This window comes from Pyxicephalus adspersus, chromosome 11 (assembly GCF_032062135.1).
Source record: "Pyxicephalus adspersus chromosome 11, UCB_Pads_2.0, whole genome shotgun sequence".
Classification (NCBI taxonomy): domain Eukaryota; kingdom Metazoa; phylum Chordata; class Amphibia; order Anura; family Pyxicephalidae; genus Pyxicephalus; species Pyxicephalus adspersus.
In genome coordinates, this window is record NC_092868.1 from 27,676,279 (window position 1) to 27,689,328 (window position 13,050).

General features: G+C 35.6%; 1 protein-coding gene across 2 annotated transcripts in view; it reads right to left on the reverse strand.

Moving 5' to 3' along the window:
* The window catches only part of CA11 (carbonic anhydrase 11), a 205,672-nt gene that overhangs the window by 30,338 nt on the left and 162,284 nt on the right, over positions 1–13,050 (reverse strand). For both annotated transcript variants that reach the window (XM_072426497.1, XM_072426496.1), the window contains one exon: positions 7,542–7,637. In XM_072426497.1, coding sequence (XP_072282598.1) covers positions 7,542–7,637 — 96 coding nt within the window. The remainder of the gene's footprint in view (positions 1–7,541; positions 7,638–13,050) is intronic.

Below are 13,050 nucleotides of genomic sequence, written 5' to 3' on the forward strand. Positions count from 1 at the left end.
GTGTGTACAGTCGGTCGTCGTCCATCGTCCGACGACCGTCCTGGCGGATCCATGGACGATGGACGACGACCGATCGTAATGAAAGGGAAGGGGAGAGCGCGCAGCAGGGTGCCGCTCCGTCGCTCTCCCCCTCCCCTCTCCATAGAGCATGAACGGTGCTGTATGTACAGCATCGTTCATGCATCGTGCAGTCTTTTCTCGTTGGAAAGGATCGTGAAAGATCCTTTCCAACGAGAAAAATTGCAGGTGTGTACGCAGCTTTAGAGTTTATCTGCTGTATGGCCAAGCTGGGGTAGCAGACAGACACTAGACAGAAGAGCAATTTTAGAAACCTTAAGATCACTTAGGTGTGTTTAGACAAAAACAAAACTCAATTTAAAAAAAGTTCAGCAGGTAATTTAAAAAAAACAAACAACTTTGTATGTGGAATGACCAGATGTACAATAAAGAAGATAAAAACTAATGCAGTATGCATACTAATGCATGTAAACCTGTTAAGCTTCAATTTTGTTTTCATTCTGTTTTTTTTTCTCTTCAATTTGATTCTATTTTTGTATTCACAAACATGTTAATGGTTAACCAACATAGATATACTTGCAGGTGAACATTTTGGGATATTCAATGAAATTTTTACTGTGCTGAGGATCTGCAATAGAACATTTTGGAGTATTTTAAGAGGACACCATCCTGTTGTGTATACTTTGTCATAGATTTGTTAGTAAGGAAATGTTTTTTTTAAGAAGATCTACATAATAGCTTTGCTAGCCACAGCACAGAAAAAGATAGAAATTTAATGCAATGCCCCAAGCATGGGGTTATAGCAGTTGTAGATTTGTGTGTATATACAAATAATTGATAACCAATAATACTGTTACTGGAGTAAATGTGCCCATAGTAGTGAAAGAAACCCCTCAAGGGACAGTTGAAAATTCAGAGCCAATTTTAACAGTAACTAACTTTCTTTGATAACTGGTGACAGTGTGTTTTGTTCATCTTTATTGAAAATGGTGCTATCCGTTTATTGACCACATAGTTATTTTGTAATTGTATTTTACCAGCTGCTGGAGAGATCGTTTATTTTTAGCTCAATCGTGTCCAACACTTAACATTGAATCTTCTATAGTACATGTATATTGATTAACCTAGGGCTCTCATGCTGCTTAAGTCAATTTTTAATGGGCTTTTATCTTATAATGTTTAAGTAAAGTCTTATTAGTGAACAGAGGATAAGGTAATAGTTATAGTATAATTCTGATTTTACTATTGTCTGTTAGGAAAATATAACTCCGTGAAATGAAATGCATATTTCCTACTTTGAGTAGGCAAGTCTCCCTTTACAACCTTGAGATTAAAACTGTAGCTACTATTATTTTGAATATAATTTCCTAGTCTGATATAAATATCATTTCAATATAAACCTTTCTGATTATAATGAGGGACAGAAAGAAGGGATATGATGTGAAGGGTTGTATAAGGATAGGATAGGAAGAAAACATTTAGCTTAGAGATGATCTAAAGGATTACTGGGTATTGCACGTACAAATTCTAAAATAAAGGTGGTTTCATAATAAATAAAAATAAAATAAAAAATAAAGCCTATTACAAGTTTACATGACCTAACAGGTTTCCCAACCTACTTTTAGCTAACAGATGTTCCCAATCTGATGGCCAACATCATTTAACCCCACTGAGCCAAGGTTGTCCTTGACCTGCCCAGCCTGTGACTGGAAGAACAGATCAATATAACATTTTTAGGATAATGAACAGGGAGAAAATGATCTGTTATAATCCAATATTTGTGATCACAGGGACATCAACCTCTAGCTGACAGGTTAACCCAGGCATGGGCAAACTACGCCCCCCTGGTTATATACAGCTTGTTGGGCTTTTTTATCTGCCCCATTGAACTCTCTCTCTACTTCAGCGGCTCTGCTGAAGTAGAGAGAGAGTTCAATGGGCTGGATAAAATGGGCCGTGGTCCACGGCTCTGGTCAGTGTCCCCCCGAGCGGGGTCAGAAGAAGGACCCTGCTGGGGGGGGGGGGGGCTGCACCGGCCAGAGCTGCAGACCATGTCCCCTGTACAAATACCCGGTTCCGAGAAGTGGGCAGAACAACCCGCACACTCTCCCATCGCAGATCTGGGCCTGCGATGGGAGAGTGTGCGGGTTGTTCCGCCCACTTCCCCGGGCGGTGTTATGTCATTATGATGTCATGTTCAGTGGCGTCATGATGGCATATCCCCGCCCACTCTCCAATCGGCCTGAACTCTCTGCCAAAGTCAGATTGTGGCCCCTGGGTGAAAAAGTTTGCCCACCCCTGGTTTAACCCCAAACCTTTCATAGATTTCTCACTTTGTTCTTTAGAGTGCTTAGTGGTGTTAGGAAAAAAAAATTGTAGACCTAGTGACACAAAACAGTCAGCATTTTCAACCGAAGAAATCGACAAGCCTTGACCTTTACTTGTCAGAAGGACCCCACTACATGAACTGCAATTCTGGTTCCTGATTTTAACCAAAATCCTTGCAGGTGCACCTCACTTTTGTTATAGCAGCCTAAAGAACCCAAGAGATGGCTGTCAATTATTTTTTTTTTTGTAATTTTGTAATATTCCTAGTTGTACCATGCTTTTATTTATACTTAGCTTAGTAAATGAGGTAAAGTTCTGCTATTTATTCATATTTAAGCAAAACAGATTTATTATTATGTCCTAGCATGTGATTGGTGATATTTTGCAAAAGTTAATTTTTGGCACTTTGAATAAGCTAAGTGAATTATCTCTTCTGGAAAAATAATTCACTCTGCTAAATCAACAGCCTAAACTCTTTTTAGTAATCCAACCACATTGTACCAATCATTGTACAAATAGCAGTTTCCTGGCTGTCACACTTATCATCTTTCCTGTATACTTGTTTTTCAGTTTCATGCAACTTTTTATCCAAAATTTACCCTTTTTATATTGGTTTTAATTGAAAAAACATATATATCACGCATAAAAATTATTTTTATTTTAATGCAAATGTAATTTATTTTTATCATTTTTACCTGAATCCAATGTGAACAATTTATTAACTTTGAGTACATAATAAGTAAATCTTGGGTAAAAACATTTATAAAAAGACCCCATAATATGTACAAATTATGAAAATAATATATCATATAAGTAAATAATAAATAGTAATCAAGATAATTAGAGATTAAAACAAACCAATCCACGGCACTAATATTTGATGTACCAATAAAAGTATATATATGGGAAGGATGATCCCTGTTTTGCCTTTTCTGTCAGTTGCCAGAAAAGTGATCTCTTACATCCACAATTTTGTGGATCACATTCTGTATCTTTTTACCATCACATTTTTACTTTAATGGTCAGCCAATTACATGAGATCAGCTTTATTTTAGTTACCTATTCTCCTCAGCACTAGTAATGTTTATGGAGCTATTACTGTAATGTGTGACACTGCACGTGGCTGTATTTTAAGCAAACGTGTTTAGAACAAAATGATAAAAAACAAACTATTGTTACTTCAGTGTCTGGTGGGTAGAAAAAGAACAGAGACATCTGTGCAGCAAAGTTGCTTTTGCCAATGTGTGAATATTAGGAAAGGAAGAGTAGATCGCTTTTGATACTCTAAGCTAGGACCTCTGTGGTCTTAAACTGTTCAGGCAAAAAACAAAAATATAACATAAAATATAATATATGTGGGTGTAATTTAAAATGTAGTATCCAACATAAAGGCATTTAATACAAACACATAACCTCTCTCCATATAAATGTATTTGATTTTTTTAGAGTTTTATTTATATTCACTGGTAAAATACATCTTACAAGGACTAGACTATAAGGATGAGGTGTTTGCAAGGTATCATTTGTTTTCTAGCTGTTGACATTGGATGCCCCTTCATAAAAAGGATTTGTCACTGTCCTTTACATGTGAGTTCCATTGTCTAAATCACTTTTCAGCCAGCAGTGTGTCTCAAATATTAGGTTCATGCAGGTTGGTGACCCTGTTACAGCAGACATCACTTGAAATATAACCATGATCATATTAGTGAGAGGTTCTAAAAAGATTCTAAAGGAGAACATTGCAGGCTGTGACTGTGTATGAAAGACCACACAGTTTAGTATTGATTTGTCCTTTTTGTTCTCTTTCAGTACAATACTTGCAGGTAAAAAGTGATGTGCTATGTAGCATATAAACTACATGGCCAGAACAAAATGACTATTTGCCTATATCTGCCCTCCCCATCCCCAGCAACATATATTCACCTTTTCCATCTTTGCTGGGCATTAGAAACGAAAACCCTGTAAAGTTTCTCCATATTAGGAGCATACACAGGGGTGCTTTGCCTGCTAACGTGACATTGCTGGACTAAAAAGAATTGCACCAAGCACGGGTATGTTTTTGTTTTTTGCACCTATCTTTATTTTGTCTGTAGATCGATTAGAGATAATAACCCTCACTGGTGTTGACATGTGGGGAAATCTAATTATTAGAGTCACAGACAGCAACAAAAAATTGTTGGAGGCTTCAACCCAACATTGCATTATTAAAAAAATCCTCTTTAGGCTTTTACCTAAACTAACCCTTATAAACCCTAAATATTAAATACCTTGTGCATTTTTTTATATCATGGCAAAGCTGTAATGAACTGGCATCCATGTAAATTTACTCAATGTGCAAATTAGTTTGTAAGCTACTTTAAAGGAACTTGTGTGAATTGTTTAGTGTTCTTTGTGAAGTGAGAGTTAGTACTTATATCTGGTATTGGGACATGATCATAAGGTGAAGGGTTTCTTTTGGGAACCTTTATATCTCCATGGATGAACTTCAGTCCACCAAGTTATGTAAGTGGCTGAGCGATTAAAGTGCGGCTAGCGGTTTATACCGTATATATATACATATTGTCTTTTGTCTCCTAAAAACCAGTGTTTGTAAAGGGGATCAAGAATCTGGTGTGGGTGACTAGCACTGTAAAAGCTTAGATATGCAGAGTACCACTGGAGTTTATAACAGAGTTGAGGGAATCCTCCACATTGGAAAATCAAAAGCTCCTAATCAAATAAGCTTTCCATTTTTCTTGGAAACCTCCCTACTATGTGAAAGAAGGAAGCAAAACTTTAAAAGTACAAAAATAAAAGTACAATTATTAAAGTACAAAAATAAGTTATAATAAATGTATAAGAAAATAGTAGCATACTCTATATGGTCCAAACATACCAATCAAAAGTATCTTTATAAAAAGCATCTTGGATCCTACAGCAACAAGAAGCAATTTCTTATAGACACATTTATCTAATAAAGCAGCTAAATCATAAGGCAGCCTTGTCACCAAGGGACCAAACAAAGAAATTTGAAACTGTTTTCTGCACATCACAATGTTTCCTCAGCTATCTACTGGCAGAAATGCCTTGTTTTTCTGATATGAAGACCTACCCAGCAATACCAGGTTAACACAACAATGTTTCTTTCTCACCCTTTGGCTCGGCAAGGTGTTAATCTTCTTCAATATCAACAAGTACTATAAATGGATGTTCCTAAGGAAACAGAAATTGTCCACATACTGGCTTTATTGCAAAGTCTGTGTATACCTTTTATGACATGGTCCCTCAATGCCAGTGTCAGGAATGGATTTAAAATACTACCAACAAAATGATTTCCCTGTGGACTGCCATGCTGCCATAAAGGAAGCAATTTTACATTTTTTCTAAGAATATTATCGTCTTACATTTAAGCTTGTGAAAACAGTTTCCACAGAAGGAGGAAATCAAAAACACCTACATTTTCATCCTCCTACATAACCATCCTAGGGTGCTTTCTGTCCCTTGTCCAGTTATTGCTAGATCAACGCCTTCATATGTATAAATATTAAATATATTTTGCGTTCTGTCTTTCATTCTCCTAATGCCCCCAGCCAGGATAAAAGCCAAGGAAAAATGACAGTGGTCATGTTATGTAATAATGTTCTATTTTTTGCCTGTGCAGGTTGATGGTCCAGCTGCAGAGTTTTACAATTTGGACATGAAAGGCTTTTGCAATAGCTGCTTTTCAGCTGGACCCAGTAACTTTCTGGGTGGGTAACTCTAGTGCCACAATTTAATAGAAATGTCACTTTAACATATTTGATAGTACAAGTATTTACAAAAAATGTTAAACTATAGGATTTCTTTTATATACATATGTCAAACATACCATTTTTAAACATCCGACAAGGAGTCCAGAAATTGTTGAGTACATTTTTGACATGGAAAATGGTGCAGTCACGGTGCCCTAAAGTATAACTGAAGGCACAACGTTTTATAGCTGAAGATAGAGTGGCGAGGGGCTAGAACAACTCTTTCAGGTTTTTTACTGCTGTCTGTGTCCCCATTAGGAAGTTTCAATTTTCCTAATTGCCCTGACTACCAATGTCATTGGAAATAAAAGTTAGGTAAATCCAAAAATGAGTTGCCCTCAGGAGTATGAAGGAAATCAATCATTTATGTTCCATTTGCTAAACCAAACGTTCCCATATTCCAATCTTGAAAATGGTTTTAAATAAACTTTAAATATAAAGCAAGAGATCTAAATCACAACTGGATGTAAAAAAAGAAGGAACAACTCTCTATTTATCTAGTGGAGACAAGAGTGTTCAACAATGATCCATTTTTCTCGTCTTATGTGCAGTGAATAAAATTGCTGCTACTTTGTCAGCAATCAGCTAATTCTCAAAGCAAAATCATTGCAGCCATTGTGATGATTTTACTTATAGAGGACCTCCAGGACCATTTCATACTTGTGGAATCTAGCTTTTATTTCTATGTCATTAACACAAGAGCTTGACAAATGTCCTTGGAAACGCTTGACTGCTTTTGGGTCTAGCTAGCACTCCAACATTGTATATCCCCTGTCTCTTTATTGTTTCAAAATGATTTTTTTTCATTGAAAGCAATGGTTTTATCTGACCTTTTTTTCCTGTGAAATGATCACACATGGCTTAATGTCATCATGTATGTCGGATTTGAGAAAATAAGTCAGCTAGGTTTCTATACTAGTGACTATCCAGCACATTTCATAAAAAAATACTAAAGTTTTTATAATACGTATATATACGTTTGTATTATATTATACGCAAAACCATAAATACGTTTGAACATAATTATCAAGTTTGTTACATTAGGGAACATTCACTGAGTTAATGTGGTGAAAGGTCACTTTGTCACTTTAAAACAATACCCAATCACATGCAAAGAAAAGTTTAAAGGCATTGTTATTCTGCACATAATTGGATGGTTGACTCCACCAAAGCTTAAGTTTTTCTAATAAGCTAAAAGAAAATTACCTTTAGGGTGATATTTACCTTTGCTGAGTGAACAGCCTATATTAATTTAGTTTTAACAAGCAAACTAATAAAACATTGTAACTCTGACATCTTTATGAAAACGTAATAATGCATAACACAAAACTGTAACTTTGTAGTAAAAGTTAGAAAGAATCTTTCCTTTTTAAAGAAAAAAATGACCAAAGCTTGAATGTGGTGCATAAAATCAGGAGAACTCACATTTATGAACAAAGAGATTATAGCCAGGCCATTGGGGTTGCGGGATGCCTCGCTGACATTATTGTACAGATCCTGGTTATAATGAATTAGTTGTACCTGTAAGAAAAGAGTGGTGTTTCACAAGGTCAGTAGCTAAAGAGAAGATAGAAAGTCAGAGGTCAGAGTTACAAAGAGACAAGATGGATAAATAGGAACCAGAGAGATCAAGCATGGACAAGCACAGATTAATAGGTACATGAAAAAAAGAATGGAAATAAGAACATTGAAATTTGAACCAGCATGAAAAATATAAGACTCTGCAGGGGTACAATGTAACTCAGAATTATACTAGTTATATATTATACAAGCTTTGAATTGAATTTAATAAAAGACTTTCTAAGGTGAAATATGCCAAAATGTATTTTTTTTTATTCTAAGAAGACCTACAAATGTACAAACTTTTCATACTCTCACTTTATGTGTATTTACAGAGATAGGACATAATGGGAAATCTCAGAACAACGATCATCAGAGCCATCTGTTTATTGAAAGATTTTAATAGAATACAAAATTTAAGGAAGAAAAAAAAACAGAGCAAAGGGAAGCAAAGGGGAAGGCTAATTTGGGACAAAAAAGCAGCAATACATATCTTGAATCCTGTCATGGATGTATAACAACAAACAAGTGTAGTACAGTGATCAAATAAGTACAATTCGATAGAAACAAGCCACCACCCTATTTTGTTAACATTACAACTAGAGAGTTCCTCTAGTATATGCCCTCCCAACCACACGGGTAACAGATTACATGTCCGTAACACAACGGTCAACATAGAAAACCTGTGGTAGTTCCTTCAGACCTAAAAAATCATGGCACCATGAGTGAAAAGTAAGGAGCAGGGGGCGCATGGGGTGCATGTTATTTTAAGATACTTCGGTGCTGATACACCTAAACATAAATGCCTATTATCATACATACATTGCTTTTAAATAAAATGGTTATGTGTGACTCAACCTTCATTCCCGGTGAATACATTTTAAATGGAATCCTATTTAAAAATGTGGTAAAAGTTGATAACTCTTGAGTGAAAAAAAATATTAATAATTAATAATAACCCAGTTGTTGAAAGTCATATTATCTGTGGCACACTAAAATGTGATTCTGTTGAATTGCCTGTCAACAAGCAGTTTAATCTCTCAGTAACAAAGCAATTTATGTATGACCCTGGTTTCACTCCACATGGAGTCAATTGTTTCATCTGTGTGTTCATCAATCACTACCTAATTACTATTGATTTAAATATTATGATTTAGCTAACTTTGACACCAATTTAAAGCAGCTTTCCTTACAAGTTCATCTGTTCATCAACACCAAATGATGACACTTAGAATCCCTTCTGTTTGATTTAATACTCAGTATCCCTTCATTTCCTAAGAGGTCACTGGGATAGGAAATCAGTATAAACCTAATGTTAGAAGATGCTTATCTATCCGGTGATCCCGTGCTGTGCACCATCGCAGTTTCTGTATTCTGTCCAGCCATGTAATTTGCAGCAGCAAGGAAAACCAAGAAATAGCAGAAGCCCTTGCTTCCCTTTAGTCGTGCAGCCTGATGTATTTTATCAGCATCCCTAGCATCCACTGTGAGGCTGAGCAGAGTTGATGGGGATTTTAGAGGCTGATTAGTTCCTGACTTAATTCTGTGCAGTCTTGTCTGATTTTCTGTTGCTGATCCTGCCTGTTTTTGACCCTGTGAGTTTATGCCGACCTTTTGCCTGTGACCCCGATTCTGCTTGTGTTTTACCCTTGTGTACCTCGTCTGGTGGACAGATTATCTGTGTATGACCTTTTGGTCTTTATTCTGGAATCCTGGTACTGCTTTATCTGTGGGATCCTGGTCCTCTGCCAGCTCTTTGCTAGACATCAACCCTTGCGCACTAAGTCCTGGAGTCAACCGTGTGCTGGAAAACACAACCAGTCTCCCAAGGCTCAGCGGGGGCTTGCTATAGGTGAAGAGCGTTTGTGTTAGATTGGGGGACCGGTGTCTGGCAAGTACTGGTGCTGGACCAGGGCTTTATACATACATATGGAGGGGACCCCACTGATTTTTTCTACTGCTAAAGAGATTGGGATTAAGGATCATTTGTTAAAATATAAGACATGGTTGGCAATTTGGACACAAATATTCTGAATTATAAAAGAAGCGATGTTCAGTGAATTATTCATGTGCAGATGAAATAAGTTAACAGGAGTTTTATTTTTACAATAAATAATTGAAGTGAATATTCTGATAATTTATTGGATGAAAATGTTCAATGTCTTTAGTAAACCAGCCTTAAACTACCCTGCAATTATTAGTATCATCGGTATCAATGGTATCAGTGATCTGACCAATTGGAATTTACAATGGACTTTCCCTTTCATTAAAGTAGAATGTTTTGCAGTAGATACGCCTCATAAATAGCTAACTTCGTTCAATTGCTACAACCTTGTGCTAAATGAAGCATAATTGGTATCTGTGGTTAGTTCATTAAGATAACAGCTGCATTGCATGATGAGTAGTTCTAAAAGACCTTCTGTTTAATATGTTTCTATGGGAATGATTTAATACTTGATTAAAACTCTAGGTAGACACTATAGGCATAGTTACAGGTTACAAGTAAATACATTTAATATAAAATAATAACATATTAAAATTATATCTATGTAATTAAATAAATGTCTTGTGTCAGTTAGGTTTTCTTTTACTCAGAATAAAGTATCATGATTGTTTTTTTTAAGTATCTATGATCTATTACCATCCCTAGGCAACAAACAACACATTTCATAAACGGGTCATATCTGTAGCTGGGTCTATGATTTTTCCGAAATGTAAATCGAAGGTGCTCCTACAACTGTGGCCTTTAATGTAAGGCTGCTAACAAGATTTAATGGTAAAAGTTATTGTATTATTAGCAAATCCTTAACCCTTTAACTGAAATAGAATTATCAGTTTACCCTTCCTTTTGTTTCTTCTTCTTGTCTCTCCCAATTTCTCATTTCTCTTCTCCTTTCTTAGTTTCTCACTTATCTAATTTTTATATCTTTTGTCACATTGTATACCTTCAAACTAATAAATTACCTAGACATTGTGTAGTGTTGCTTGCAGCAATTTGAATTGTTATTTTAAGAATCTGTACATTGTGATGTAACCACAAAATGCAGCCATCTATTCTGACATTGAAAACAGTAATCAATAGAAATTCCAGTAAAATTAACATGAATACATACATAACAATAGTGTGTTATTTTTAAAACATTTTCTAAAAAGAAAAAAAAAATAACATGGACTCAATCTGTACATATTTACTCTCCTTTTTACAGGTTAAAGTAATTTGTACTTTTGAGTTGCCTTGTACTTTTGAGTCACTCAATAATAAATAATAAATTATGCTGAGCGTGGTGATTGTTGGTTTGTTTTTATTGCTGAAGGACATAATTTATGCTAAAATTACTTTTGGAGACATAAATAAACTTCATTATTTAAGTCTTTTAGTGGGTGTTTGTATGGGTATTTATAATTAACTCTGTGGGAATGGGTATACGGGGTATTAATGTACTCAATTGACAATTGCTTTATGGATGTCCACAGCTTGTTCTTCATTTTTGTCTGTACCTATGTATATAGGTTGCTATGAGGTTAATTAACACCTAATCCCCGAGAACCTTTGTTATATAATTGCAGTTAAAAAGAAGTTTTTCACTGTTGTCTATATCCTATATGAGGATATTTTATTTGCATCTATATAGCTCAGCGCACTGCTGAGAATGAACATAATTCTTTGCATGGAATCAATGGTCCAAAAAACCCTTTGCTAAATCAGATCTAAAGCTTTCCAATCAGCTGGAAGCATGAGCTTTGCTGGTTGTAGACTGAAGAGCTATAGGTCTGATTAAAAAGGTGGGGGGGGGGCATTATCCAACCTTTGCAGAGAGACAACTGCTTTCACACAAAGGGTTTTTCTATACAGAACACTGACAGTAAGACTTTACACATATTTTGATGCACCTCAAATGTATTGGCTGATTTTAATGAAAAGTTCAATTGAATTATTATTATTTTATTAAAATTCCACCAACAAATGTTTACATTACACTGTTTTGTTTGTCTGTAAATTCCACCCACATTACACTCTTACCAAAAGTGTTAGTTTGTTAAAATGTCCCAGTTCTGCTTCCAAATCCAAAGTGTTCTGCTCATATCGGGCAAGGAAGTTTTCTCTCTATAGTAAATATATTTTCTTAAGTCACTTAGGGTCCACTGAAGATCTGTCAGCTCACTTGACAAAAATATCAGCAAACTCAAAAAGTTTTTTGTTTTATTTTTCTTACAAATGGCAATTATTCGATTACTAGTACGGCTCTTAACATTCTCCCATATCTTGTCTGGAGAGTGAATGATTCAATTCCCAACGCGGCATTCTCTACAACATTTTACCATTTTAGGTTGAGGACCCTGTGGTGATTTTCAGTTGTGCGGTTGAAATGTAATAATGTGATTTCATGTATGCACATGTATATGTAAATTGAGTTTTTTTTCTATTTTTCATAAAATATGCAAAAAGTCATAGGTCATTCATTTTGTTTTCTGCAGCAGAAAATATAGTTTAGTTTGTATTGCAGCAAAGTTTTTGTTATTTTGTACTACAGGTAGTCCCCAAGTTAAAGACATCGACATATAGATTCTCAATTACGAACGGGGCTTCCCTGCTAGTTCATGTGCAGGACAGAGGCTTGATGGGGGGCGGTTTGCATTACTTGCAGGAGAAATCTTTTGGTAAACACAGCTGAGGTTGTGAGTGATCTTAAGGACTGAGCTCTTCTGCAAGCTCTTGTAACTCTTTAATGGGCAAGACAAACTCTGCAGTTGTTTCTTTTTGCATATCAAAGCACAAGTTTCTCCAGATGGTAATGAATGTCCTGGCTCTATAAAGTTGTTTTTTTTCCTTTGTTTGTGATTAACTCACAGTGAGCATTTTTTACAGTAACTGACACCACTCTGTATAATAATATGTTGAGACAAACATGTCCTAATTGCATTTATTAAAATAATTTACCTGTTCCGACTTACATACAAATTCAACCTAACGCCCTTAGAGGTAATCCCGAGTGTGACTCGGAGTTGATTTTACCTGCAAAAAGCGGTAATCCCGAGTCACACTCGGGGTCACTTAAAACTTAAAAAAAAAACACTTTGCTCCTTCGGCATCCCCTGGGCTCCTGCTGGTACCAGCAGGTCCTGGGGACACGTCATTCTCCTCCGATCTCTAGCCGCAAATGGTGCAGCGGGAAATTTAAAAAGTTTTGTATTGGATTCAACACAAAATAGCTGTATTGAGTCCAATACAAAGAAATCTTTATATAATATATCTATATAATTATTTTTTACATATAATATACATGCTTCTGTACAGTTATATTATATGTTTCACTATTTTTTTTAACAGATTTTTTAAAATTATTTATTTAAATATAAGGATTATTATTAAATG